We start from the raw sequence: 26542 nt of genomic DNA, 5'->3' as shown, positions 1-26542 counted from the left end.
TAGCCTCTCAGACCCATCTGAGCCACGGAACCACCATCTGATGACATTTAGCCTCTCAGACCCATCAGAGCCACGGAACCACCATCTGATGACATTTAGCCTCTCAGACCCATCTGAGCCACGGAACCACCGTCTGATGACATTTAGCCTCTCAGACCCATCTGAGCCACGGAACCACCGTTTGATGACATTTAGCCTCTCAGACCATAGGCGGCGGGTGCGTTTTACCTTTGGGTAGGCTATAGAATTGAGTTGGGGGGGGGGGGACTCTCGCGGCCGAGCGGAGCGAGGCCGCCGCCGCGGATTTATTTATTTATTTCCCAGATGGTCTAAAAATGAGTTATTTAGCATACTTTTACCAATGAATTAGCCTATACACAGACAACGACTTTTGGACGTCTTTTTCTCAAGTCTCGAGTCAGTCAGTGTAGATTACCCGGCGGTGTTGCTGCCCCTCCCGGAGTCGCGGCTCATGGCTCTTCACAGACGGCACAGAGACAGCAGTCACTCCGCTGAACGTGTCAGTGTTGCTGCAGTGGTGTGAACTGTGAACCGTGCGGGCACTGAGTTCTGACAGCCGACTCACAGCTTCTTCTTCTGAATTAGGCTACTTTATCTTTGCCTTGAAAAAGACATTTTGCGTTTTGCTGTTTCCCAAAACAAACCAGCGAGCGCTACTCTTTGCTGCCTACAAAGCGACTGGAAGGACGAGGTTTACAGACATACCAATAGTAGTCAATCATATGCTGATTAGGGCAGTTGATAGTGTATAGCCTATATCCGATCAGCGATCAACAGGGGGCAGCGACAACACACACACAAACACCATAGCCTTCTATAATGCTGCGCACATATATTATATATATTTAAAAAAATACCCAGCATAATTTTTGGGAAGGCTAAGCCTTCCCTAGCCTTATGCACCCAAAACAAAATAATTTTTTGTGGTCGATTTTGTGAACAGAATGTAGAATGGGCACATTTCAAACAGAAACACAAGTCAGTACAAAAACTCCTATGAGACACAGACTGGTTTCTGAACTGTCCACAGCCCTCCTATGAGACACAGACTGGTTTCTGAACTGCCCACAGCCCTCCTATGAGACACAGACTGGTTTCTGAACCGCCCACAGCCCTCCTATGAGACACAGACTGGTTTCTGAACCGCCCACAGCCCTCCTATGAGACACAGACTGGTTTCTGAACCGCCCACAGCCCTCCTATGAGACACAGACTGGTTTCTGAACCGTTCACAGCCCTCCTATGAGACACAGACTGGTTTCTGAACTGCCCACAGCCCTCCTATGAGACACAGACTGGTGTCTCAGGAGCAATTATATGAAGACAGGTTGAAAAGTGGTGAAGTGGTTTTGGACGGGAACCCCTTTTGGTGTTTAAGCATTATGCTATACTTTAGCTTTTGAACAATAGCAGATCTACAAGCTCATAGCGCGGGCACCGAGCCCACAAGCTTGAAGATCTGCTATTTATTTCTTTTTATCGTGAAAATGTATAGCCCAAATCTTTGAATATATATATTCTTTCAGAGCAAATGTTTTTAACTCAATTTCTGCTTCTGGGGGGGGGGTCTCTGGAGTCCGCGGCCAAATACAGATAATTCTGGGGGTCCTCGACATGAACCACTGATTTACTGTAGGTCAGAAAACTGTTTAGAAGCATGTTTTAAAAATATCAGCAGCAGCAGCAGTATGATGCTTTCTGTATCTAAAAACAGTGTTTTGAGGGAATTCGTTTGCTTTCTGTATCTAAAAACAGTGTTTTGAGGGAATTCGTTGAATTCGTTTGCTTTCTGTATCTAAAAACAGTGTTTTGAGGGAATTCGTTTGCTTTCTGTATCTAAAAACAGTGTTTTGAGGGAATTCGTTTGCTTTCTGTATCTAAAAACAGTGTTTTGAGGGAATTCGTTTGCTTTCTGTATCTGAAAACAGTGTTTTGAGGGAATAAATGTTTAACATTAAAGTTTGATGTGTGAGTTGACCCACTTCCTGGTTGGATCACGTGACCACTCAAGCTTCTGCAATCGCACGCACATGTTCTGCAGTTTGGGAATGACATTGGCACGCACGCGCAAGCACGCACGCACACACGCACGCTGTGTCCAGCAGCACAGCGATAGCAGGGGGGGGGGGGGGGGGGGGGGGGGGGATGCAGTTCAACATAACAGAACCTGAGTGCTTCTATTTCGGATCTTCTGAACCGGGTCAGTCACTGAACTGTTTTACGGCCACAGGAGAACAGTTTGTTCTGAACTAAAGGGTTGCACCACAATTATCGGACCGATAACAGGAATTACGACATCATCATTATGGGTTTCCAAATCACTGAATGCTCAGTGAAAAAAACGCTCTGTATGTATGTGTGTGTCAGACTGCCACAACAAGCGTCACAGACTGGTTTCTGAACTGCCCACAGCCCTCCTATGAGACACAGACTGGTTTCTGAACCTCCCACAGCCCTCCTATGAGACACAGACTGGTTTCTGAACTGCCCACAGCCCTCCTATGAGACAGACTGGTTTCTGAACCGCCCACAGCCCTCCTATGAGACACAGACAGGTTTCTGAACTGCCCACAGCCCTCCTATGAGACACAGACTGGTTTCTGAACCGCCCACAGCCCTCCTATGAGACACAGACTGGTTTCTGAACAGCCCACAGCCCTCCTATGAGACACAGACTGGTTTCTGAACCGCCCACAGCCCTCCTATGAGACACAGACTGGTTCCTGAACTGCCCACAGCCCTCCTATGAGACACAGACTGGTTTCTGAACCGCCCACAGCCCTCCTATGAGACACAGACTGGTTTCTGAACCGCCCACAGCCCTCCTATGAGACACAGACTGGTTTCTGAACTGCCCACAGCCCTCCTATGAGACACAGACTGGTTTCTGAACTGCCCACAGCCCTCCTATGAGACACATACTGGTTTCTGAACCGCCCACAGCCCTCCTATGAGACAGAGACTGGTTTCTGAACTGCCCACAGCCCTCCTATGAGACACAGACTGGTCTCTGAACTGCCCACAGCCCTCCTATGAGACACAGACTGGTTTCTCAACTGCCCACAGCCCTCCTATGAGACACAGACTGGTTTCTGAACCGCCCACAACCCTCCTATGAGACACAGACTGGTTCCTGAACTGCCCACAGCCCTCCTATGAGACATAGACTGGTTTCTGAACTGCCCACAGCCCTCCTATGAGACACAGACTGAGTAGGAGGGGAAAAAAACATATTTTCCTATATCAGTGGTTCTCAAACTTTTTCATGTCAAGGACCCTTCAAAACTATATGAATTTGGCCACGGACCACCATCTCAAAAAAAGTTATTCCGGGACCAACCCAGAGGCTTTCGCAAAAAAGCAGATCTACAAGCTCGTAAGTTTTCCCATTTACTACAGCACTGGTTCTCAGACTGTGGGTATGTGCTCATTTTCTAAAGTGACAATTTAATGAGCTTGTGGATCTGCTATTTTTGAAAAGCCAGAGTTTAAAATGACAGGTGTCTTCCTGGATTTAAATAGTTAGCCATGAGTTGTCGCGCAAATAAATCTGATTAATTATTTAATCGTGTTTTTGAACATTTGGGAACGTTATGAATAAAAACGACATTTATGTTCCCGACTTTAAGAGCTTTAAAAAAAACTATAAAGACAGAATACAAATTAATTAATTATGCAAAGGACTGAGTGACAATGACAGTATAACGACGCCCAAAATAAAGAATGTTTAATTAAAATGTTAACCGCTTCACAAAATGCTAAAATATATGTGTGGTGACACGTCGCGAGCTTGTAGATCTGTTATTTACGCCATTTCCCCGGAAATCTCCGGAAATGTACGAGCATTAAATATGTCAATTATTATTAAATGTCCTCAAAAAGTCTATTTCTGGATCTAAAGTGGATCTAAAGTGTTACGAGAGGTCAGTGTGATAACCGAGCGCACATGATGAAATAATAATTATGATAAATGATACATGGTGCATTCACACACACACACACACACACACACACACACACGCTCGCACACACACACACACACAGAGATATGGAACCAAATGGACCGGTACAGAGATATGGAACCAAATGGACCGGTACAGAGATATGGAACCAAATGGACCGGTACAGAGATATGGAACCAAATGGACCGGTTCAGAGATATGGAACCAAATGGACCGGTACAGAGATATGGAACCAAATGGACCGGTACAGAGATATGGAACCAAATGGACCGGTACAGAGATATGGAACCAAGTGGACCGGTACAGATATATATTATTTGCGATGGAAGGTTGCAGTTTTATGGAACCGTGCATTTCCCGTCAGTGTGTCACTGAAAACCCCCATATATGGTGCCCACTGCCCAGGTCTCGATGATGTCATCATGTGACATCATCAGTGAGGGTAGATCCCTTATGTCATAGTAAATGTGACCCGCTGTCGCAAATTAAGCCCATATATGGAGATCCCTGATCAATCAATATAAGTTAATGTCAGCGTCACACATGACATGAAAAAACAAAAAAAATCTACTTAACCCATTCTGAACGGGACTTGGTGTCAGCATCATGTTATGCTTTAGCTATTGAAAAATAGCAGATCTACAAGCTCATAGCGCGCCACCGAGTGGCGCGCTACGAGCTTGTAGGTCTGCTATTTTTGAAAAAATCGAAGAACGATTGACATTTTTAGAATCTGATCTCAGGTCAGAATGGGTTAATCAGACCAGTGTGTGTCCAGTGGAAACCTCGTATGAATCTGATCTCAGGTCAGAATGGGTTAAATCCTCATTTTTCCACCAATGGAATCCATGGAGTTTAGTTTTGTCTTTCTTCATTTTTGCTAAGCCAGCAATGTCCTGAGCGGGCCGGGCCGCTCCGTAGGACCGCGCCCTGTTCTCCAGAACCTGCTGAGCGGGCCGGGCCGCTCCGTAGGACCGCCCTGTTCTCCAGAACTCATCAAACTCTTGGCTCTGGAAACGTGACACAAGACTATAAATAAATCTCCACCAATGGAAGGCCGGCATCACGGGGAGAGAAAATAAATCTCCAAAGGCCTCACGGGGGTTGTGGTGATTCAGAGCATTACACGGCCCGGCTAGGGGCCACATGCGGGCCCCACCTTCACTTAATGTGGCCCTCAGGTTAATATCAGAACACTGATATATACACAAACACACCAAGCTGGCGCTAGCTCCCCTCAAAGAGCCAGGATGCAAAATGCTTGTCATTCAGCCTCACTTTGAGTTGCTCAGAGGACTGTCTCTCACACAGCGGTATGGAGAAAAAATATCACACCCGCGTGACGTGAGCGGCACTGTTACCATACATCACATTCCGCGCTCAGCCAGTCAGCTTGAGCACATTCCGCGCGCGCACGCACGCACGCACACGCACACACACACACACAGCCACAAAATACAACACAGCTCAGTGTTAGGGAACCCTGTAGCGTGTGGAAGACCCATAGATCCATAGACCCCAAGGTAGCCGCAATGAAGTAATAAATATAGCAATAGAGTTCAAAGGGTGCAGATGAAGAACAGCTGCACTAATTGGCGTCGTTAAGGCGTGCATGGCAACAGTTTGTGTCTCGTGTGATTTCACACCAGAAGATATAAGATGATGCACCGTGTTGAAAATGACTGTAGACGTCGAGAGAGAGAAGAGAGCGAGACAGACAGACAGACAGACAGACAGACAGACAGACAGACAGACAGACAGACAGACAGACAGACAGACAGACAGACAGACAGACAGAGTGATGTTGTCTTGGACCGTTTCCAAAGAAGGAGGACCAAAGCGAGTCTATCATGCTGCTGTAGCAGTGAGGAACAAACTGTATTCCTTTGGAGGCTACGGTGATGGAGGGACCTTCAACAACATGGGACAGATGGATGTCCATGTCTTCAACACAATGTCTCTATGCTGGAAGAAGTTACCTCCAGTGGAACCAGGAAGAGGAGATGGTCACCTTGAGGTCCCATCCCAGCGCTACGGCCACACAGCTGTGTTGGTTGAAGATACAGTCTACATCTGGGGAGGGAGGCTGAACACACCTTCTGCACAACTTCTACCAGAAGGACGCTGTTGTCATTCAGCATTTACCTACAATGGAGAGCTGTACATATTTGGTGACTGGAACGCTAAGCAGATTTGCTTCAATGATGTGTGTAAATTCAGTCCAGAGACCTTCTCCTGGAAGAAGGTTGAGCCCAAGGGGAAAGGACAATGTCCAATGATTGGTATGTGCTGTTGCATTGTGGGAGATCGTATCATCCTCTTTGGAGGAATGAAAGGAGATCACACTTACTCTGATGAGCTGTTCATCTTAGACTTGAGTCCTTGTCTTAAGACGTTATGTAAGCTAGAAGTTATTCAGTACGCTCTGGACCAATCAGAACTCCCACACAACATCAGGTGGGAACTGGCAGCCATGGCAACCAACGACAACAGACGACAACCGAGACCACATTCCAGACGAAGGAACAGCAGAAAGATCAAGAAATGATGGATCAACATCTCATCCCACCTGATGGTGAGCCACCTCTCAGCATCACTTACTGAGATTCAAACCTCAGGAGACTCCTTCTCTCCAGACAGGCTCTCTAACCATTCAGCTAGGCATCAACACAATGACAATTGTTCCGTCCAACACAATGCGGTGGAAACACAAACCTGTGTCTGTATGTTCCAAACTGAACACTCTGGAACTCTCCTTATTGTGTATTTATTTCTATGATCTTTTTTTTATTTAAAGGACCAAGCAGTCCTGAAAGGACTTGGTCCTTTATTGTTATCGTTAGTTTTTCTTTCCTGGCGGTTTTGGCAGTTTTGGCTGAACCGTGCATATCGGCCTGCACCACCAGCACCACCAACTGTGTTTATTTAATCACATGTGGAAAATGTGGCTTACAATATGTCGGAGAAACGGGTAAAACAATAGCTACAAGGCTGAGACAACACAGATACAACATTAACAATGCAAAAAACTACAAGGATTGTTCAACATTTCATGGCACATGACATAGAGGGCTGTATTTTGCGTGTCTTAAGTACCAGGTCTTATTACCTAACTTGAGTAAACTAAAGACCTGGAGGCGTGATCAATGCTCTTTGGCCACTCAGAATAGCCAAATGGCATTGATCACGCCTCCAGGTCTTTAGTTTACTCAAGTTAGGTAATAAGACCTGGTACTTAAGACACGCAAAATACAGCCCTGAAGCTCTAAAAGTATCTGGACTTCAACACATTCCCAACTGGACAGTAGGACAAAGACGTTTTAATGAAAAACAATGGATCAAGCACCTCAACACGGATTTTCCTGGAGGTTTAAACATGCCAAAATATTAGACAAGTTGATTTGATTTTGTACCAAAACTCCACAGCCATATACATGCTAAACACAGCCAACAATCAATGGAAATCAGACTTTGAATATAGGGGACAAATTAGCACATTCCACACCAAGCCAACCTGGGTGTCACTGACACCCAACTGGCCATTAGACACCGGGCCCAGGAAACAAAAGAGAAACTCATGACAGGGACACCTTGACATATAAATGTTAATTAGAAGAGCCTGGGGTGCCCAGGCTGTCAGCCTACTGTCTGTCCCTTCAAAAAAAATCACACACGTGTGAACTGAGTGGTGCAATTCCCCCCCCCCCCCCCTCTCTCTCTCTCTCTCTCTCTCTCTCTCTCATTAGAGACACAGCCCTACCCCTCTCTCTGTTTCTGGCGCCCCCTACTGGTATAAATAAGTAACATACTCGTGCTCATTGACGTACACAAACACGTACACAAACAGGTACACCACTGGTGCTCATTGACGTACACAAACAGGTGGACATTGCTGGTTGTAGGAGTGGTTGCACCACTCAAAAACATAAAAAACAATAAAAGGCGTAAGCCGCAAAACAATATCTAAAAAATAAAAGAAGAGCCTGGGGTTTATTTTTTTATTTTTTTAAATGGAAACAGTAAAAACTCCAATAACAAAAAAATATCTAGTTTTAAAGAATAGACCAAATACATAAACCTAAATCCCAACGCTAAACCTAAACCTCACAGGAAGCCACGAGCTAGTCATAAAACCTGCCACTGGCTAATTGAGGAGCCATGGGGTGAATGAACCCTAAACAAAGCCCAATAAGGCTAAATAAACATATCCTTAAACAACAGGGTAAACTTAAACTGAGTGGTTAGATTCAGGCTTCCTTCAGATACATGGCGAATGCACTCATTCCTTGCATTGTACTTACATAATGTAAGTACAGTGCACTGAAGTGCCCTCAGTCAACCCCCGCCACTCTTGGTCCTCTCTCTCTCTCTCTCTCTCTCTCTCTCTCTCTCTCTCACTCTCACTCTCTCTCTCTCTCTCTCTCTCTCTCTCTCTCTCTCTCTCTCTCTCTCTCTCTCTCTCGCTCACTCACTCACTGCCTTGCTCTCTCCCACAATGTTAATGTTAAGTTAGTAAAGTTACACCTATTTTATGTAAATAACATGGTAAAATGGGAGGTAAAGGGGAGACACTTTCATTGTGAAGGGACGACAGGATGAGGAAAGGTGGTGTTGTTGCTAATTGTCGAGAGTAACGGCTGCGTGTGATATTGAACAGTCAAACTATTCGTATCAATATACGGCTGTATCAACCAAATAATGATGTAATTGCGAACGCAGTGAGCACTTACTATGAGACCTAGCAGATCATGTCTGTCTGTGTGTGTGTCTGTCCCGCATAACCATATAAGGAGTCCCCAAAGCAGCTATACGTCCAAATATGGAGTGTGTTGCATCAATCACAAACAAATCACTCAGCTCCATATATGGGCACAAAAGGGGCCAGGTCCACATAAAACTTAACTTAAAAAAAAAAACCTTAAAAAACCCCGAATATGTACAAGCTGCGTTCGCTTCCCGCGTTTGCGCGTCTTACTGGTAGGTATAATAATGATGTCATAGGTATATGGGGGGCCTCATATTTGGTCTTGAAACGGGCCTCCAGATTCCTAAGGCCGCCCCTGGATATATTATTAATTTGCAAACAACATAATAATAGCCACTTGGTGGCGCGCTACGAGCTTGTAGATCTGCTATTTTTCAATAGCTAAATTATAACAAGGTTCAGAACACAAAAAGGGGTTCAATTTTATTTTAATTAATTACTAAAAAAAAATTCTGTTCTTTTTTCACCTAAACGTCATCAGTGATGTTCATTGCAATGCCATTTGTCATGATATTTGCATATAAACACCCCCCACAGAGGCTGAAATTCACACAAATAAAAAATGTTTGGACTTTTAACCTAAGACTTTTGACCTTTACCCTAATAAAAGGAGGTAGAATAATTGTAATATATGTTTTTTTTGTGATCACTAGAATGTCTAGAACATGTTTTATTCATTATTGTGAAAGATATCCCCCAAATGTAAATTATTAATTTATTATATTATTATTATATAATTATTATAAATTGTATTACAAGTACAAAGTAGTAGTAAGGTTGAAATCTATTTTTTGCAAGTAGAAATTAATGCGGGTGTTAGAGGGTTAACCCATTCTGAACGGGAACCCGTTTTGGTGTTAGCATCGTGTTATGCTTTAGCTATTGAAAAATAGCAGATCTACATGCTCATAGCGCGCCACCGAGTGGCGCGATACGAGCTTGTAGGTCTGCTATTTTTGAAAAATTCGAAGAACGACTGACATTTTTAGAATCTGATCTCAGGTCAGAATGGGTTCATCAGACCAGTGTGTGTCCAGTGGAAACCTCGTATGAATCTGATCTCAGGTCAGAATGGGTTAAACAGGAAGTGACACTTACCCACAATGGCCAGGTTGTGTTCGGATCCACACGCGATCTGTCAATAAAGATAAATACAAAACAAAAATAAATTATGTAATAAAGTTACATCAAAACAGCGTTGTCAATCTGTGAGAATTTCAATAAAGATATAAAAAAAACAATGTTGTTAATCAGAGACCAAAGTTATGAATAAAATGTAACGATTCATAAAAATAAAAAAATGCAAATCACCAAATTAGTCTATAAAAACTAATTTTAGCTTTTAGCTTTGTACAATAAATTATTCATAAAGCAGGACAAGGAAGTTTAAAATTAAACCAAATGGACCCTTCATGCTCTCAAGAGTTAAACTGTTGTTAAACATCTGCCTTTCTAAATTATAAAGTCGACACAATTAGAGAATATAGAAGAATTGTTATTGTTGATCAACGTTTGCCAGTTATCTCTCCTAATGGTACCAACATCAACATATTATTTAGTTTGGGGTCTGAGAGGCTAAATGTCATCAGATGGTGTTCTGTAGGTGTCTGTCTCCCCCTGCTGGACTGAGGCAGAAATGTTGTACTACACAAAAGGCAGCAGCCAGTGGTCTAGGTAAGGGTGAGGTGAGGTAAGGGTGAGGAGCTTGTAGAACTTTTTTTGTAGAAGAAACGGTAAAGTAGTTTAGGGGATGAAGGGTTTAGATAGTAGTAAATATAGCCCTAAATGTGTAAAAATCATGTTTGTATGTTTTAGTTTTGGGAGAGAAGTTGAGACCAAAATGCATAAAAGGGTCACCAGATAGACATGAACACAACAGGGTCACCAGATAGACATGAACACAACAGGGTCACCAGATAGACATGAACACAACAGGGTCACCAGATAGACATGAACACAACAGGGTCACCAGATAGACATGAACACAACAGGGTCACCAGATAGACATGAACACAACAGGGTCACCAGATAGACATGAACACAACAGGGTCACCAGATAGACATGAACACAACAGGGTCACCAGATAGACATGAACACAACAGGGTCACCAGATAGACATGAACACATGAACACAACAGGGCCACTCAGAGAGAAAATGTCTCCATTTCCAGTTCTTTGGCTGTGGGCCGTCGGACAAAAGCACAGGGGGCATGCATGTGTGCGTGCGTGTGTGTGTGCATGCGTGTGTGTGCGTGGCGTGTCTTACCTGAGTTGCTCCGTGCAGCAGTGTGACCTCAACAGGACGGCAGAGACCCTGTCCGACCCGCCCAGGAGTTGGACTCCGCCCCTCAGGCTGCTGGGCCACGCCCCCCGCTGGACTCCGCCCCTCAGGCTGCTGGGCCACGCCCCTCCCTGGACTCCGCCCCTCAGGCTGCTGGGCCACGCCTCCCCCTGGACTCCGCCCCTCAGGCTGCTGGTCATTGGACGGCATGGCTCTGCCCAGCTGACCATAGTCCCCTCTGCCCCAAGTAAACACTCTGCCACTCACTGAGAGACACACACACACACACACACACACACACACACACACACACACACACACACACACACACACACACACACACACACACACAGAACCAAATGGGCCCCTAATAGTCAGGGGATATTCATAAAACCTGGGAATACATTTCTTACCAATAATTTTCTTCACCAATGTGTTTGTAAAGGTGTCTACTAACATATCTATAGTCACCAATGTGTCTGTAAAGGTGTCTACTAACATATCTATAGTCACCAATGTGTCTGTAAAGGTGTCTACTAACATATCTATTGTCACCAATGTGTTTGTAAAGGTGTCTACTAACATATCTATTGTCACCAATGTGTGTGTAAAGGTGTCTACTAACATATCTATAGTCACCAATGTGTTTGTAAAGGTGTCTACTAACATATCTATAGTCACCAATGTGTGTGTAAAGGTGTCTACTAACATATATATAGTCACCAATGTGTGTGTAAAGGTGTCTACTAACATATCTATAGTCACCAATGTGTGTGTAAAGGTGTCTACTAACATATCTATAGTCACCAATGTGTTTGTAAAGGTGTCTACTAACATATCTATAGTCACCAATGTGTTTGTAAAGGTGTCTACTAACATATCTATAGTCAATGTGTTTGTAAAGGTGTCTACTAACATATCTATAGTCACCAATGTGTTTGTAAAGGTGTCTACTAACATATCTATAGTCACCAATGTGTGTGTAAAGGTGTCTACTAACATATCTATAGTCACCAATGTGTTTGTAAAGGTGTCTACTAACATATCTATAGTCACCAATGTGTTTGTAAAGGTGTCTACTAACATATCTATAGTCACCAATGTGTGTGTAAAGGTGTCTACTAACATATCTATAGTCACCAATGTGTGTGTAAAGATGTCTACTAACATATCTATAGTCACCAATGTGTTTGTAAAGATGTCTACTAACACATCTATAGTCACCAATGTGTGTGTAAAGGTGTCTACTAACATATCTATAGTCACCAATGTGTGTGTAAAGGTGTCTACTAACATATCTATAGTCACCAATGTGTGTGTAAAGGTGTCTACTAACATATCTATAGTCACCAATGTGTTTGTAAAGGTGTCTACTAACATATCTATAGTCACCAATGTGTTTGTAAAGGTGTCTACTAACATATCTATAGTCACCAATGTGTGTGTAAAGGTGTCTACTAACATGTCTATAGTCACCAATGTGTTTGTAAAGGTGTCTACTAACATATCTATAGTCACCAATGTGTGTGTAAAGGTGTCTACTAACATATCTATAGTCAATGTGTTTGTAAAGGTGTCTACTAACATATCTATAGTCACCAATGTGTTTGTAAAGGTGTCTACTAACATATCTATAGTCACCAATGTGTTTGTAAAGGTGTCTACTAACATATCTATAGTCACCAATGTGTGTGTAAAGGTGTCTACTAACATGTCTATAGTCACCAATGTGTTTGTAAAGGTGTCTACTAACATATCTATAGTCACCAATGTGTTTGTAAAGGTGTCTACTAACATATCTATAGTCAATGTGTTTGTAAAGGTGTCTACTAACATATCTATAGTCACCAATGTGTTTGTAAAGGTGTCTACTAACATATCTATAGTCACCAATGTGTTTGTAAAGGTGTCTACTAACATATCCATAGTCACCAATGTGTGTGTAAAGGTGTCTACTAACATATCTATAGTCACCAATGTGTTTGTAAAGGTGTCTACTAACATATCTATAGTCAATGTGTTTGTAAAGGTATCTACTAACATATCTATAGTCACCAATGTGTGTGTAAAGGTGTCTACTAACATATCTATAGTCACCAATGTGTTTGTAAAGGTGTCTACTAACATATTATATTCAACCACCCTATAGGGGAATGTTTGACAGCTGCTGAAAGTTGGGGTACCATCAACAGCCAATATATGGTAAAATGTTCAAAATTTCATTATGCTTTAAATAGCATGTGACGTGTCAGACTAGGAGGTTTTCATGATTCTGAATCCATTCCAAGCAGTCGTTTTGCACGAAAAACACTCCTTGGGCTAAAAACGACCATAGCTGGTCAGCACATTTGGGCACATTTGGGCAAGTGGCTATGGCCAAACTAGAGGGTCTATGGGAAAACTAGGGGTCAAACTAGGGGGTTTTCATGATTCTGAATCCATTCCAAGCTGTAGTTTTGCACGAAAAACAATCCTTGGGCTTAAAAACGACCATAGCCGTCATCACAAATGTGATGAGGTCAGCACATTTGGGCACATTTGGGCAAGTGTCTATGGCCGTTTTTAGCCCAAGGAGTGTTTTTCGTGCAAAACGACTGCTTGGAATGGATTCAGAATCATGAAACCTCCTAGTCTGACACGTCACATTCTATTTAAAGCATAATGAAATTTAGAACATTTTACCATATATTGGCTGTTGATGGTACACCAACTTTCAGCAGCTGTCAAACATTCCCCTATAGGGTGGTTGAATATAATATGTTAGTAGACACCTTTAAAAACACATTGGTGACTATAGATATGTTAGTAGACACCTTTACACACACATTGGTGACTATAGATATGTTAGTAGACACCTTTACACACACATTGGTGACTATAGATATGTTAGTAGACACCTTTACACACACATTGGTGACTATAGATATGTTAGTAGACACCTTTACACACACATTGGTGACTATAGATATGTTAGTAGACACCTTTACACACACATTGGTGACTATAGATATGTTAGTAGACACCTTTACAAACACATTGGTGACTATAGATATGTTAGTAGACACCTTTACACACACATTGGTGACTATAGATATGTTAGTAGACACCTTTACAAACACATTGGTGACTATAGATATGTTAGTAGACATCTTTACAAACACATTGACTATAGATATGTTAGTAGACACCTTTACACACACATTGGTGACTATAGATATGTTAGTAGACACCTTTACACACACATTGGTGACTATAGATATGTTAGTAGACACCTTTACAAACACATTGGTGACTATAGATATGTTAGTAGACACCTTTACACACACATTGGTGACTATAGATATGTTAGTAGACACCTTTACAAACACATTGGTGACTATAGATATGTTAGTAGACATCTTTACAAACACATTGACTATAGATATGTTAGTAGACACCTTTACACACACATTGGTGACTATAGATATGTTAGTAGACACCTTTACAAACACATTGGTGACTATAGATATGTTAGTAGACACCTTTACACACACATTGGTGACTATAGATATGTTAGTAGACACCTTTACAAACACATTGGTGACTATAGATATGTTAGTAGACACCTTTACACACACATTGGTGACTATAGATTTGTTAGTAGACACCTTTACAAACACATTGGTGACTATAGATATGTTAGTAGACATCTTTACAAACACATTGACTATAGATATGTTAGTAGACACCTTTACACACACATTGGTGACTATAGATATGTTAGTAGACACCTTTACACACACATTGGTGACTATAGATATGTTAGTAGACACCTTTACAAACACATTGGTGACTATAGATATGTTAGTAGACACCTTTACACACACATTGGTGACTATAGATATGTTAGTAGACATCTTTACACACACATTGGTGACTATAGATATGTTAGTAGACACCTTTACACACACATTGGTGACTATAGATATGTTAGTAGACACCTTTACACACACATTGGTGACTGTATATATGTTAGTAGACACCTTTACAAACACATTGGTGACTATAGATATGTTAGTAGACATCTTTACAAACACATTGGTGACTATAGATATGTTAGTAGACACCTTTACACACACATTGGTGACTATAGATATGTTAGTAGACACCTTTACAAACACATTGGTGACTATAGATATGTTAGTAGACACCTTTACACACACATTGGTGACTATAGATATGTTAGTAGACACCTTTACAAACACATTGGTGACTATAGATATGTTAGTAGACACCTTTACACACACATTGGTGACTATAGATATGTTAGTAGACACCTTTACAAACACATTGGTGACTATAGATATGTTAGTAGACACCTTTACAAACACATTGGTGACTATAGATATGTTAGTAGACACCTTTACACACACATTGGTGACTATAGATATGTTAGTAGACACCTTTACACACACATTGGTGACTATAGATATGTTAGTAGACACCTTTACAAACACATTGGTGACTATAGATATGTTAGTAGACACCTTTACAAACACATTGGTGACTATAGATATGTTAGTAGACACCTTTACAAACACATTGGTGACTATAGATATGTTAGTAGACACCTTTACAAACACATTGGTGACAATAGATATGTTAGTAGACACCTTTACACACACATTGGTGACTATAGATATGTTAGTAGACATCTTTACACACACATTGGTGACTATAGATATGTTAGTAGACATCTTTACACACACATTGGTGACTATAGATATGTTAGTAGACACCTTTACACACACATTGGTGACTATAGATATGTTAGTAGACACCTTTACAAACACATTGGTGACTATAGATATGTTAGTAGACACCTTTACAGACACATTGGTGAAGAAGATTCTTGGTAAGAAATGTATTCCATGTAAATGTATTTGACTGGTAATACTGATAACATTCCCCGACTATAAGCACGGGTCGATCAATATCGATGTCGATCGATATCGATATTTATACCTGTCTTGGCCACCAGGTGTGTATATATATATGAATACCTGTCTTGGCCACCAGGTGTGTATATATATATATATATATTAATACCTGTCTTGGCCACCAGGTGGGTCCATCCGCTCCACACATGGCTGACAGGTTCTCCGTTCATGGACGGCGCTCGGAGCAGGGTGGGGGAGGGGAGGAAGGGCTGGCACGAGGCCAGCTGGCCGTGTCTGTTGCTCCCCCAGAGATACACCTCACCCCCGTCTGTACAACAACAACAACAACAACAACATGTCAACACAACACAAAGATACACCTCACCCCCGTCTGTACAATAACAACAACAACAACAACAACAACATGTCAACACAACACAAAGATACACCTCACCCCCGTCTGTACAATAACAACAACAACAACAACAACATGTCAACACAACACAAAGATACACCTCACCCCCGTCTGTACCATAAGAACAACAACATCAACACAAGTAAGTCCATGTGGGCTGGGCGCCTTTGGTGCATGACACAAAAATAAAGAAATCTATCTATCTATCTACATGAACTTTGATTCATTGTCTTATGACAGTACAGTTTCTGTGTGTGTGTGTGTGTGTGTGTGTGTGTGTGTGTGTGTGTGTGTGTGTGTGTCATTCCTGTTATTCCTGTTATTTCCTTCTATGGTCGTCTCAGCATTTTTCTCAGACTGACATTCTCTCGTCAGAGACTGAGACGCGAAAAACAACCAGAGAGACAAATATTGATCAATCAATAAATAAATAGATCCATTAATGAATAGACGGAGGATCCTTTAGACACCCTGGCAGACCGACAGACTGTTATCTGATACCATCTCCACCGAGGTAAGAACAGAAGTGAGTGAGTTTTATCTTTGTACCGCTGCCTTTGCCTGATTTGACACTGCATTATTGTTCTATGGTTTTAACTGCATGCCTGTTTTAAAGCAGTTTTGTTTTGCTTTTGTTTTAATTATCTTTTCTGCTCTGTAAAGCACTTTGAGCAACATTTATGTATGAAAGGTGCTATATAAATAAAGTTTATTATTATTATTATTATTATTACTACTATTGATACTCATAATGTTACTGTTGTTGTTTTGTCTTGTAGAATTCCTCCGGCGTAACGACAGCCTCAGAGAACATTCCAGATCGGGGAGCGTCAGGGAGCGTCAGACCAAAATGGCTTCCCGTTTGGCTTCGTTGCTGAGCTCGGAGGTCCTCTGCAGCGCACACGGCGAGAAGCTGAAGCTCTTCTGTCTGGACGACCAACAGCTGGCGTGTCTCGTGTGTCGCGACTCAGAGAAACACGCCGGACACAAGTTCTTACCCGTGGACGAAGCGTCTGGAGATTGCAGACAGAAGGTCCAGGAATCACTGGAGCCTTTAAAGGAGAAACTGGAGCTCTTTGATGAAGTTAAAACAAATTACGACATAGCAGAAAATCACATGAAGGTTCAGGCCAGGAACACAGAGACGCAGATCAAGGAACAGTTTGAGAATCTCCGCCGGTTCTTACAGGAGGAAGAGGAGGCCAGGATGGCCGCTCTGCGGGAGGAAGAGGCTCAGAAGAGTCAGGAGATGAAGGAGAGGATTGAGGCTCTGAGCAGAGAAATGGAAACCGTCTCCAACGCAATCCAAGCTGCCGAGGACCAGCTGAGAGCCGACGACCACGTCTCATTCCTGCAGAACTACAAGACCACCATGGAGGGAGTCCAGCTCACCCTGCAGGACCCACCGCCGCTCTCAGGAGGAGCGCTGATAGACCAGGCCAAACACCTGAAGAACCTGACCTTCAGAGTCTGGGACAAGATGAAGGACATTGTCTCCTACACTCCTGTCGTCCTGGACCCCAACACTGCTGGTCCATATCTCGTGCTGTCTGATGATCTGACCAGTGTGAGATTTGAAGAAGAGATACAGCAGCTTCCTGACAACACAGAGAGGTTTGGCTGTCTCAGAGTCCAGGGTTCTGAGGGCTTTGACTCAGGGTCTCACAGCTGGGATGTTGAGGTTGGAGACAATAAAGGCTGGGAGGTAGGTGTGTGTGAGGAGTCGTACTGGAGGGAGGGAGACACAGGGAGAGGATGCTGGATAATACAGTTATTTATGGATGAATACAAAGCAGTCTACTCACTAGGACATGATTATCAGAAAACTCTTCTCTCAGTGAATCAGAAACCCCGGAGGATCAGAGTCCAGCTGGACTGGGACAGAGGACAGCTGTCCTTCTCTGATCCTGATTCTAACACACACCTGCACACCTTCACACACACCTTCACTGAGACACTGTTTCCATACATTGGTAATTATGATTATAATCGGTCTCTGAAGATGTTACCAGGGAAGGTCTGTGTCATTAAGATCTGTGGCAGGTCATTAATTATTATTATTTAATAAGTATTAATAGTATTTTAAATCGGTTGCAGTGATTATTTAATTAATGTATCGTTCAGTTGCAAAATGATAAGAGCGCCGCTCAATTCACACATGTGTGATTTTTGAGGCTCGCTAGCCCCTCCCATGCCCTGCTGTGTGTGTGTGTGTGTGTGTGTGTGTGTGTGTGTGTGTGCCATAGCAATGATCTGATTGGCTGAGCACTGTGTGTACCCCATATAGCAATCATCTGATTGGTTGAGCATGGAACGTGATGTATGATGATAAGAGCGCCTCTCACTTCATACAAGTGTGATTTTTATTTCATATTTTTATTATTTTATTTTATTTTTTATTATTTTTTAACATTGGAGAACACTGCGTAGTGTTTAAATGATCAGTTTGTAATTATAATTATTGGTGTAATGGTGACATGTTTGATAATTATGATTATTACTGATAACATGTTTTATATTGAACTGTTTGTCATTGGATCAGTTTCTATGTGATGATGAAGATGAAGATGATGAAGACGTGTTGAGTATTTGATCTGATTAAAGATGATGAGCGTAAAGTGAGTCAGACGTGTGTTTGTAGCCGTCAATTAAAAAGTAATTAAAACAGATTAAAGTAATTGTAAAAACAAAAACGTCTGCTCACATATTAGGAGGGCAGTGTCCAGAACCAAGGACAGATGTTTATTAGGAGGGCAGTGTCCAGAACCAAGGACAGATGTTTATTAGGAGGGCAGTGTTCAGAACCAAGGACAGATGTTTATTAGGAGGGCAGTGTCCAGAACCAAGGACAGATGTTTATTAGGAGGGCAGAGTCCAGAACCAAGGACAGATGTTTATTAGGAGGGCAGTGTCCAGAACCAAGGACAGATGTTTATTAGGAGGGCAGAGTCCAGAACCAAGGACAGATGTTTATTAGGAGGGCAGTGTCCAGAACCAAGGACAGATGTTTATTAGGAGGGCAGTGTCCAGAACCAAGCAGGGATGTTTATTAGGAGGGCAGTGTCCAGAACCAAGGACAGATGTTTATTAGGAGGGCAGTGTCCAGAACCAAGGACAGATGTTTATTAGGAGGGCAGTGTCCAGAACCAAGGACAGATGTTTTCAATCAATACTCTAAGAAGTCTAAGATCTATCATTGATTGATTGATTGAAGTATTCATTAACAGTTTGCAGAATTACAGTAATACATTTAAAGTATACAACTCAATACAAAGAACTGTTAACTGTGAGTGGACGACACCATAAAGCATTACACTTGTTTACAAGAGGGTCCACCATGTTCAATTCATCAAAACATCTAGAGACGTACGAATATACACAACTATATAGTCAAAACAGGAAATCATCATAAAGGAGGTAAAAAGGGAAAAGAAACATATACAGTGAGGGGGGAGGGGGGGGCAGTTTCAAACTGCAGCCGTCCGTAGGTGTCCTTTGAGATCATCTGTTTTTATGCTTTTATTTTGTATTCTCTTTAACATTAATTGTTTTATCTTTCTAACTGCTTTGCCTGCATGTGTTTTATTGGTATTTTTTATGTTCTGCCCTGTGAAGCACTTTGAGTTGCATTTATGTATTAAAGGAGCTCTAGCCTACAAATACAAATAAACTTTATTATCCAAGGTTAAAATGGACTTTGAATTAAGTTACAATGCAAGGGGGCGGGGGCAGCTAAAATTAATATCAAATGCATCTTAAAAAACGGTCCGGGTTGTTCAAAGTTCACGTAAGGCTAAGTAGACGATAACATTAATCCAACTGTAAATTAAAAGTGAAAGATCCATTTCACATTATAGGCCTATGAGATTCAAGATTCAATAATTTATTTGCCATGTCAACAAGTTGATAGGAATTTGTCTTGGTTCATACTCAATATATACAGACAACCATAGATACACAAACAAGACGGACAATACAATACAAAAACCAGACGCTTCTGAAGACTCTTAAATAGACGATCATCACATTAGGTTTTCATGAGTTAACGGGGCTACCATGGTTTCATCTGCAGGTTTGAGTAAACGGTGCGCTGTGACTGGCCAGTCGCTGTGATCGACAGCCTACACCTAAACCTAACCCTAACCTTAACCTCAGTAAAACTGTAAGAGCCATGAATTGGAAATTATGTTCGATTGTGCAATGAGTGGGCTGTCACGGGTGATTAATGTGGTTGATTGACAGGCAGAGGGGCGGACCTGTTTAATTGAATACTTCACCCATAGTTCACCTGTTTCACACAGTGAGAGAGAGGGGGTGCGTGGGAAGCCGCACTTTTGTTGACCGCTTTATTTGCTTTATATATTTACTTTACCTAAGTTGGATCGCTGTGACTTCTTTTCTTTATGTTTGAGCACCGTTTCAGTTATGTACCTACCTTCAATAAAACACCTTTAACGCATTATTTTGGACCCAGCGAGATCCTTTTGTTTGGAGCGCGTCTGACAACCCGGCCCATCCCATCGCCTCTCAGAGACTTATTTATACATCTATATCTCTCATAGTCGCTCAACAAAAACTATACCTAAACCTAACCCTGACCTTAACCTCAGTAAAACTATACCTAAACCTAAACCTAACTTTAACCTCAGTAAAACTATACCTAACCCTAACCTCAGTAAAACTATACATAAACCTAACCTTAACCTCAGTAAAACTATACCTAAACCTAACCTCAGTAAAACTATACCTAAACCTAACCTTAACCTCAGTAAAACTATACCTAACCCTAACCTTAACCTCAGTAAAACTAACACAGTGGCTGGGGGGCGTTTCCAAGAACCCGAATCCGCAGATGAAACCATGCAAGCGTTAACGGGCAAGACACTAAACCCCAAATTGCTCCCGATGTGCTGGTTGGTACCTCGCATGGCTTCCGTCGCCATCGGTGTATGAATGTGTGTGTGAATGGGTGAATGTAATGCACAATCTATGTAAAGCGCCTTGGTTGTCTCCACCAGGCCGAAGGCACGGGGAGAGAGTATGTTTAGTTGTCTCCACCAGGCCGAAGGCACGGGGAGAGAGTATGTTTAGTTGTCTCCACCAGGCCGAAGGCACGGGGAGAGAGTATGTTTAGTTGTCTCCACCAGGCCGAAGGCATGAGGAGAGAGTATGTTTAGTTGTCTCCACCAGGCCGAAGGCACGGGGAGAGAGTATGTTTAGTTGTCTCCACCAGGCCGAAGGCACGGGGAGAGAGTATGTTTAGTTGTCTCCACCAGGCCGAAGGCACGGGGAGAGAGTATGTTTAGTTGTCTCCACCAGGCCGAAGGCATGAGGAGAGAGTATGTTTAGTTGTCTCCACCAGGCCGAAGGCACGGGGAGAAAGTATGTTTAGTCGTCTCCACCAGACCGAAGGCACGGGGAGAGAGTATGTTTAGTTTACAACCAGCCATCTACAAGTACATGAACTTTGATTCATTGTCTATTGACACAGGGTGTGTGTGTGTGTGTGTGTGTGTGTGTGTGTGTGTGTGTGTGTGTGTGTGTGTGTGTGTGCGTGTGTGTGTGTGTGTGTCATTCCTGTTATCAGACGGACATGAATCGAAGTCCATTTCCTTCTATAGTCCTCTCAGCATTTTTCTCAGACTGACATTCTCTCGTCAGAGACTGAGACGCGAAAAACAACCAGAGAGACAAATATCGATCAATCAATAAATAAATATATCCATTAATTAATAGACGGAGGATAATTTAGACACCCTGGCAGACCGACAGACTGTTATCTGATACCATCTCCACCGAGGTAAGAACAGAAGTGAATGAGTTTTACAATATCTGTTCTTATCTTTGTACCGCTGCCTTTGACTGATTTGACACGGCATTATTGTTCTATGGTTTTAACTGCATGCCTGTTTTAAAGCAGTTTTGTTTGCTTTTGTTTTTATTATCTTTTCTGCTCTGTAAAGCACTTTGAGCTACATTTATGTATGAAAGGTGCTATATAAATAAAGTTTATTATTATTATTGTTATTATTATTATTATTATTATTATTATTACTACTATTGATACTCATAATGTTACTGTTATTATTATTATTATTACTACTACTATTGATACTCATAATGTTACGTTGTTGTTTTGTCTTGTAGAATTCCTCCAGTGTAACGACAGCCTCAGAGAACATTCCAGATCGGGGAGCGGCAGGGAGCGGCAGACCAAAATGGCTTCCCGTTTGACTTGTCAGGAAGAGGATCTGAGCTGTCCCGTGTGTCATGGCATCTTTAAACGTCCCGTCGTGCTGTCCTGTGGACACAGCTTCTGCAAAGACTGCCTGCAGGAATGGTGGACAGAAAGACCAACGAGGGAATGTCCCGTTTGTCAGAGGAGATGCTCCAAGGACAATCCTCTCACAAACTTTGCTCTGAAGAACCTGTGTGAGAAGCTCTTGGAGGAGAACGGCCGGAGCTCGTCGTCGCTGAGCTCGGAGGTCCTCTGCAGCGCACACGGCGAGAAGCTGAAGCTCTTCTGTCTGGACGACCAACAGCTGGCGTGTCTCGTGTGTCGCGACTCAGAGAAACACACCGGACACAAGTTCTTACCCGTGGACGAAGCGTCTGGACGTTGCAAACAGAAGGTCCAGGAATCACTGGAGCCTTTAAAGGAGAAACTGAAGGTCTTTAATAAAGTTAAAATAAATTACGACATAACAGAAGAACACATTGAGGATCAGGCCAGGAACACAGAGACGCTGATCAAGAAACAGTTTGAGAATCTCCGCCGGTTCCTACAGGAGGAAGAGGAGGCCAGGATGGCCGCTCTGCGGGAGGAAGAGGCTCAGAAGAGTCAGGAGATGAAGGAGAGGATTGAGGCTCTGAGCAGAGAAATGGAAACCGTCTCCAACGCAATCCAAGCTGCCGAGGACCAGCTGAGAGCCGACGACCACGTCTCATTCCTGCAGAACTACAAGACCACCATGGAGGGAGTCCAGCTCACCCTGCAGGACCCACCGCCGCTCTCAGGAGGAGCGCTGATAGACCAGGCCAAACACCTGAAGAACCTGACCTTCAGAGTCTGGGACAAGATGAAGGACATTGTCTCCTACACTCCTGTCGTCCTGGACCCCAACACTGCTGGTGTTGATCTCTGGATATCTGGTGATCTGACCTGTGTGGAATATAATGGAGAAGAGCAGCAGCAGCTTCCTGACAACACAGAGAGGTTTGACGGGTTCAGAGTACAGGGTTCTGAGGGCTTTGACTCAGGGTCTCACAGCTGGGATGTTGAGGTTGGAGACAATACAAACTGGGAGGTAGGTGTGTGTGAGTCGTTCGGGAAGAAGGGAGACACAGGGAGAGGATGCTGGGAAATACAGTTATATAGGGATGAATACAAAGCAGTCTACTCACACTCTACAGGACCTGATGATGGTTATGAGGAGGAGACTCTTCTCTCAGTGAATCAGAAACCCCGGAGGATCAGAGTCCAGCTGGACTGGGACAGAGGACAGCTGTCCTTCTCTGATCCTGATTCTAACACACGCCTGCACACCTTCACACACACCTTCCCTGAGGCACTGTTTCCATTCATTTTAAATGCTGATTATGGTAATGATCGGTCTCTGAAGATGTTACCAGGGAAGATCTGCGTCACTCTGGAAAACCACAGTTAGAACGTCTGGCGTCCAATAAAAACACCAGAATATATTGATTAAAGGGCTATCCTTTTATGGCAGGTCATTAATTATTATTATTATTTAATAATTATTAATAATATTTTAAATTGTTTGCAGTGATTATTTAATTAATGTATCGTTCAGTTGCAAAATGATAAGAGCGCCGCTCAATTCACACATGTGTGATTTTTGAGGCTCGCTAGCCCCTCCCTGCTGTGTGTGTTTGTGTGTGTGTGTGTGTGTGTGTGTGTGTGTGTGTGTGTGTGTGTGTGTGTGTGTCATAGCAATGATCTGATTGGCTGTGCACTGTATGTACCCCATAGCAATGATCTGATTGGTTGAGCTTGGAATGTGATGTATGATGAGAAGAGCGCCTCTCAATTCACACAAGTGTGATTTTTCTTTCATATTTTTATTTACTAACCATTTGATCCCTATAGTATCTATTCTGATCAATATTAACATTGTTAACACTGTGTAGTGTTTAAATGATCAGTTTAACAGTGTGTAGTGTTTAAATGATCAGTTTAACACTGTGTAGTGTTTAAATGATCAGTTTAACACTGTGTAGTGTTTAAATGATCAGTTTGTAATTATAATTATTGGTGTAATGGTGACATGTTTGATAATTATGATTATTACTGATAACATGTTTTATATTGAACCGTTTGTCATTTATGGATCAGTTTCTATGTGATGATGAAGATGAAGATGATGAAGACGTGTTGTTGAGTATTTGATCTGATTAAAGATGATGAGCGTAAAGTGAGTCAGACGTGTGTTTGTAGCCGTCAATTAAAAAGTAATTAAAATAGATTAAAGTAATTGTAAAAACTAAAACAAGGTCTCCTCACATATTAGGAGGGCAGTGTCCAGAACCAAGGACAGATGTTTATTAGGAGGGCAGTGTCCAGAACCAAGGACAGATGTTTATTAGGAGGGCAGTGTCCAGAACCAAGGACAGATGTTTATTAGGAGGGCAGTGTCCAGAACCAAGGACAGATGTTTATTAGGAGGGCAGTGTCCAGAACCAAGGACAGATGTTTATTAGGAGGGCAGTGTCCAGAACCAAGGACAGATGTTTATTAGGAGGGCAGTGTCCAGAACCATGTGGACAGATGTTTATTAGGAGGGCAGAGTCCAGAACCAAGGACAGATGTTTATTAGGAGGGCAGTGTCCAGAACCAAGGACAGATGTTTATTAGGAGGTCAGTATCCAGAACCAAGGACAGATGTTTATTAGGAGGGCAGTGTCCAGAACCAAGGACAGATGTTTATTAGGAGGGCAGTGTCCAGAACCATGAGGACAGATGTTTATTAGGAGGGCAGAGTCCAGAACCAAGGACAGATGTTTATTAGGAGGGCAGTGTCCAGAACCAAGGACAGATGTTTATTAGGAGGTCAGTATCCAGAACCAAGGACAGATGTTTATTAGGAGGGCAGTGTCCAGAACCAAGGACAGATGTTTATTAGGAGGGCAGTGTCCAGAACCAAGGACAGATGTTTATTAGGAGGGCAGAGTCCAGAACCAAGGACAGATGTTTATTAGGAGGGCAGTGTCCAGAACCAAGGACAGATGTTTATTAGGAGGGCAGTGTCCAGAACCAAGGACAGATGTTTATTAGGAGGGCAGTGTCCAGAACCAAGGACGGATGTTTATTAGGAGGGCAGTGTCCAGAACCAAGGACAGATGTTTATTAGGAGGGCAGTGTCCAGAACCAAGGACAGATGTTTATTAGGAGGGCAGTGTCCAGAACCAAGGACAGATGTTTATTAGGAGGGCAGTGTCCAGAACCAAGGACAGATGTTTATTAGGAGGGCAGTGTCCAGAACCATGAGGACAGATGTTTATTAGGAGGGCAGTGTCCAGAACCAAGGACAGATGTTTATTAGGAGGGCAGTGTCCAGAACCAAGGACAGATGTTTTCAATCAATACTCTAAGAAGTCTAAGATCTATCATTGATTGATTGATTGAAGTATTCATTAACAGTTTGCAGAATTACAGTAATACATTTAAAGTATACAACTCAATACAAAGAACTGTTAACTGTGAGTGGACGACACCAAAAGCATTACACTTGTTTACAAGAGGGTCCACCATGTTCAATTCATCAAAACATTTAGAGACGTACGAATATACACAACTATATAGTCAAAACAGGAAATCATCATAAAGGGTAAAGAAACATATACAGTGAGGGGGGAGGTGGTGGTGGTGGGGGGGGGGGGGGGGGGGGTCAGATCATCCATCTCTGTGTTGATGCTTTTATTTTGTATTCTCTTTAACATTAATTGTTTTATCTTTCTAACTGCTTGGCCTGCATGTGTTTTATTGCTATTTTTTATGTTCTGCCCTGTGAAGCACTTTGAGTTGCATTTATGTATGAAAGGAGCTCTAGCCTACAAATACAAATAAACTTTATTATCCAAGGTTAAAATGGACTTTGAATTAAGTTACAACGCAAGGGGGCGGGGGAAGCTAAAATTAATATCAAATTCAACTTAAA

The 26542-nt window shown here is 42.4% G+C and overlaps 3 protein-coding genes across 3 annotated transcripts in view; 2 read left to right on the top strand and 1 right to left on the bottom strand.

Moving 5' to 3' along the window:
* sergef (secretion regulating guanine nucleotide exchange factor) overlaps nucleotides 1-26542 on the bottom strand; it is a gene marked incomplete at its 5' end in the record, with an annotated part of 51841 nt that overhangs the window by 4101 nt on the left and 21198 nt on the right. Inside the window, 3 exons of the mRNA XM_080762303.1 lie at nucleotides 9847-9883; nucleotides 11016-11296; nucleotides 16119-16277. Of these exons, the coding sequence (XP_080618429.1) occupies nucleotides 9847-9883; nucleotides 11016-11296; nucleotides 16119-16277 (477 nt within the window). The remainder of the gene's footprint in view (nucleotides 1-9846; nucleotides 9884-11015; nucleotides 11297-16118; nucleotides 16278-26542) is intronic.
* LOC308313851 (nuclear factor 7, brain-like) lies at nucleotides 16374-18957 on the top strand (the record flags this gene model as incomplete). Its single annotated transcript, XM_080761179.1, has 3 exons — nucleotides 16374-16506; nucleotides 17144-18381; nucleotides 18907-18957. 3 exons carry the CDS (start codon nucleotides 16374-16376, stop codon nucleotides 18955-18957), a joined length of 1422 nt encoding a protein of 473 aa, XP_080617305.1.
* Nucleotides 22124-24031, top strand: LOC308313850 (nuclear factor 7, ovary-like; the record flags this gene model as incomplete). Its single annotated transcript, XM_080761178.1, has 2 exons — nucleotides 22124-22164; nucleotides 22512-24031. The coding sequence occupies exon 2, from the start codon at nucleotides 22583-22585 to the stop codon at nucleotides 24029-24031; it is 1449 nt and encodes a 482-aa protein (XP_080617304.1). The 5' UTR covers nucleotides 22124-22164; nucleotides 22512-22582.

The sequence above is a fragment of the Protomyctophum bolini genome (genome assembly GCF_963924005.1).
Source record: "Protomyctophum bolini genome assembly, chromosome: 4".
NCBI lineage: Eukaryota > Metazoa > Chordata > Actinopteri > Myctophiformes > Myctophidae > Protomyctophum > Protomyctophum bolini.
Note: the sequence above shows the minus strand (reverse complement) of the source record. Positions and strands in the feature narration are given on the sequence as shown.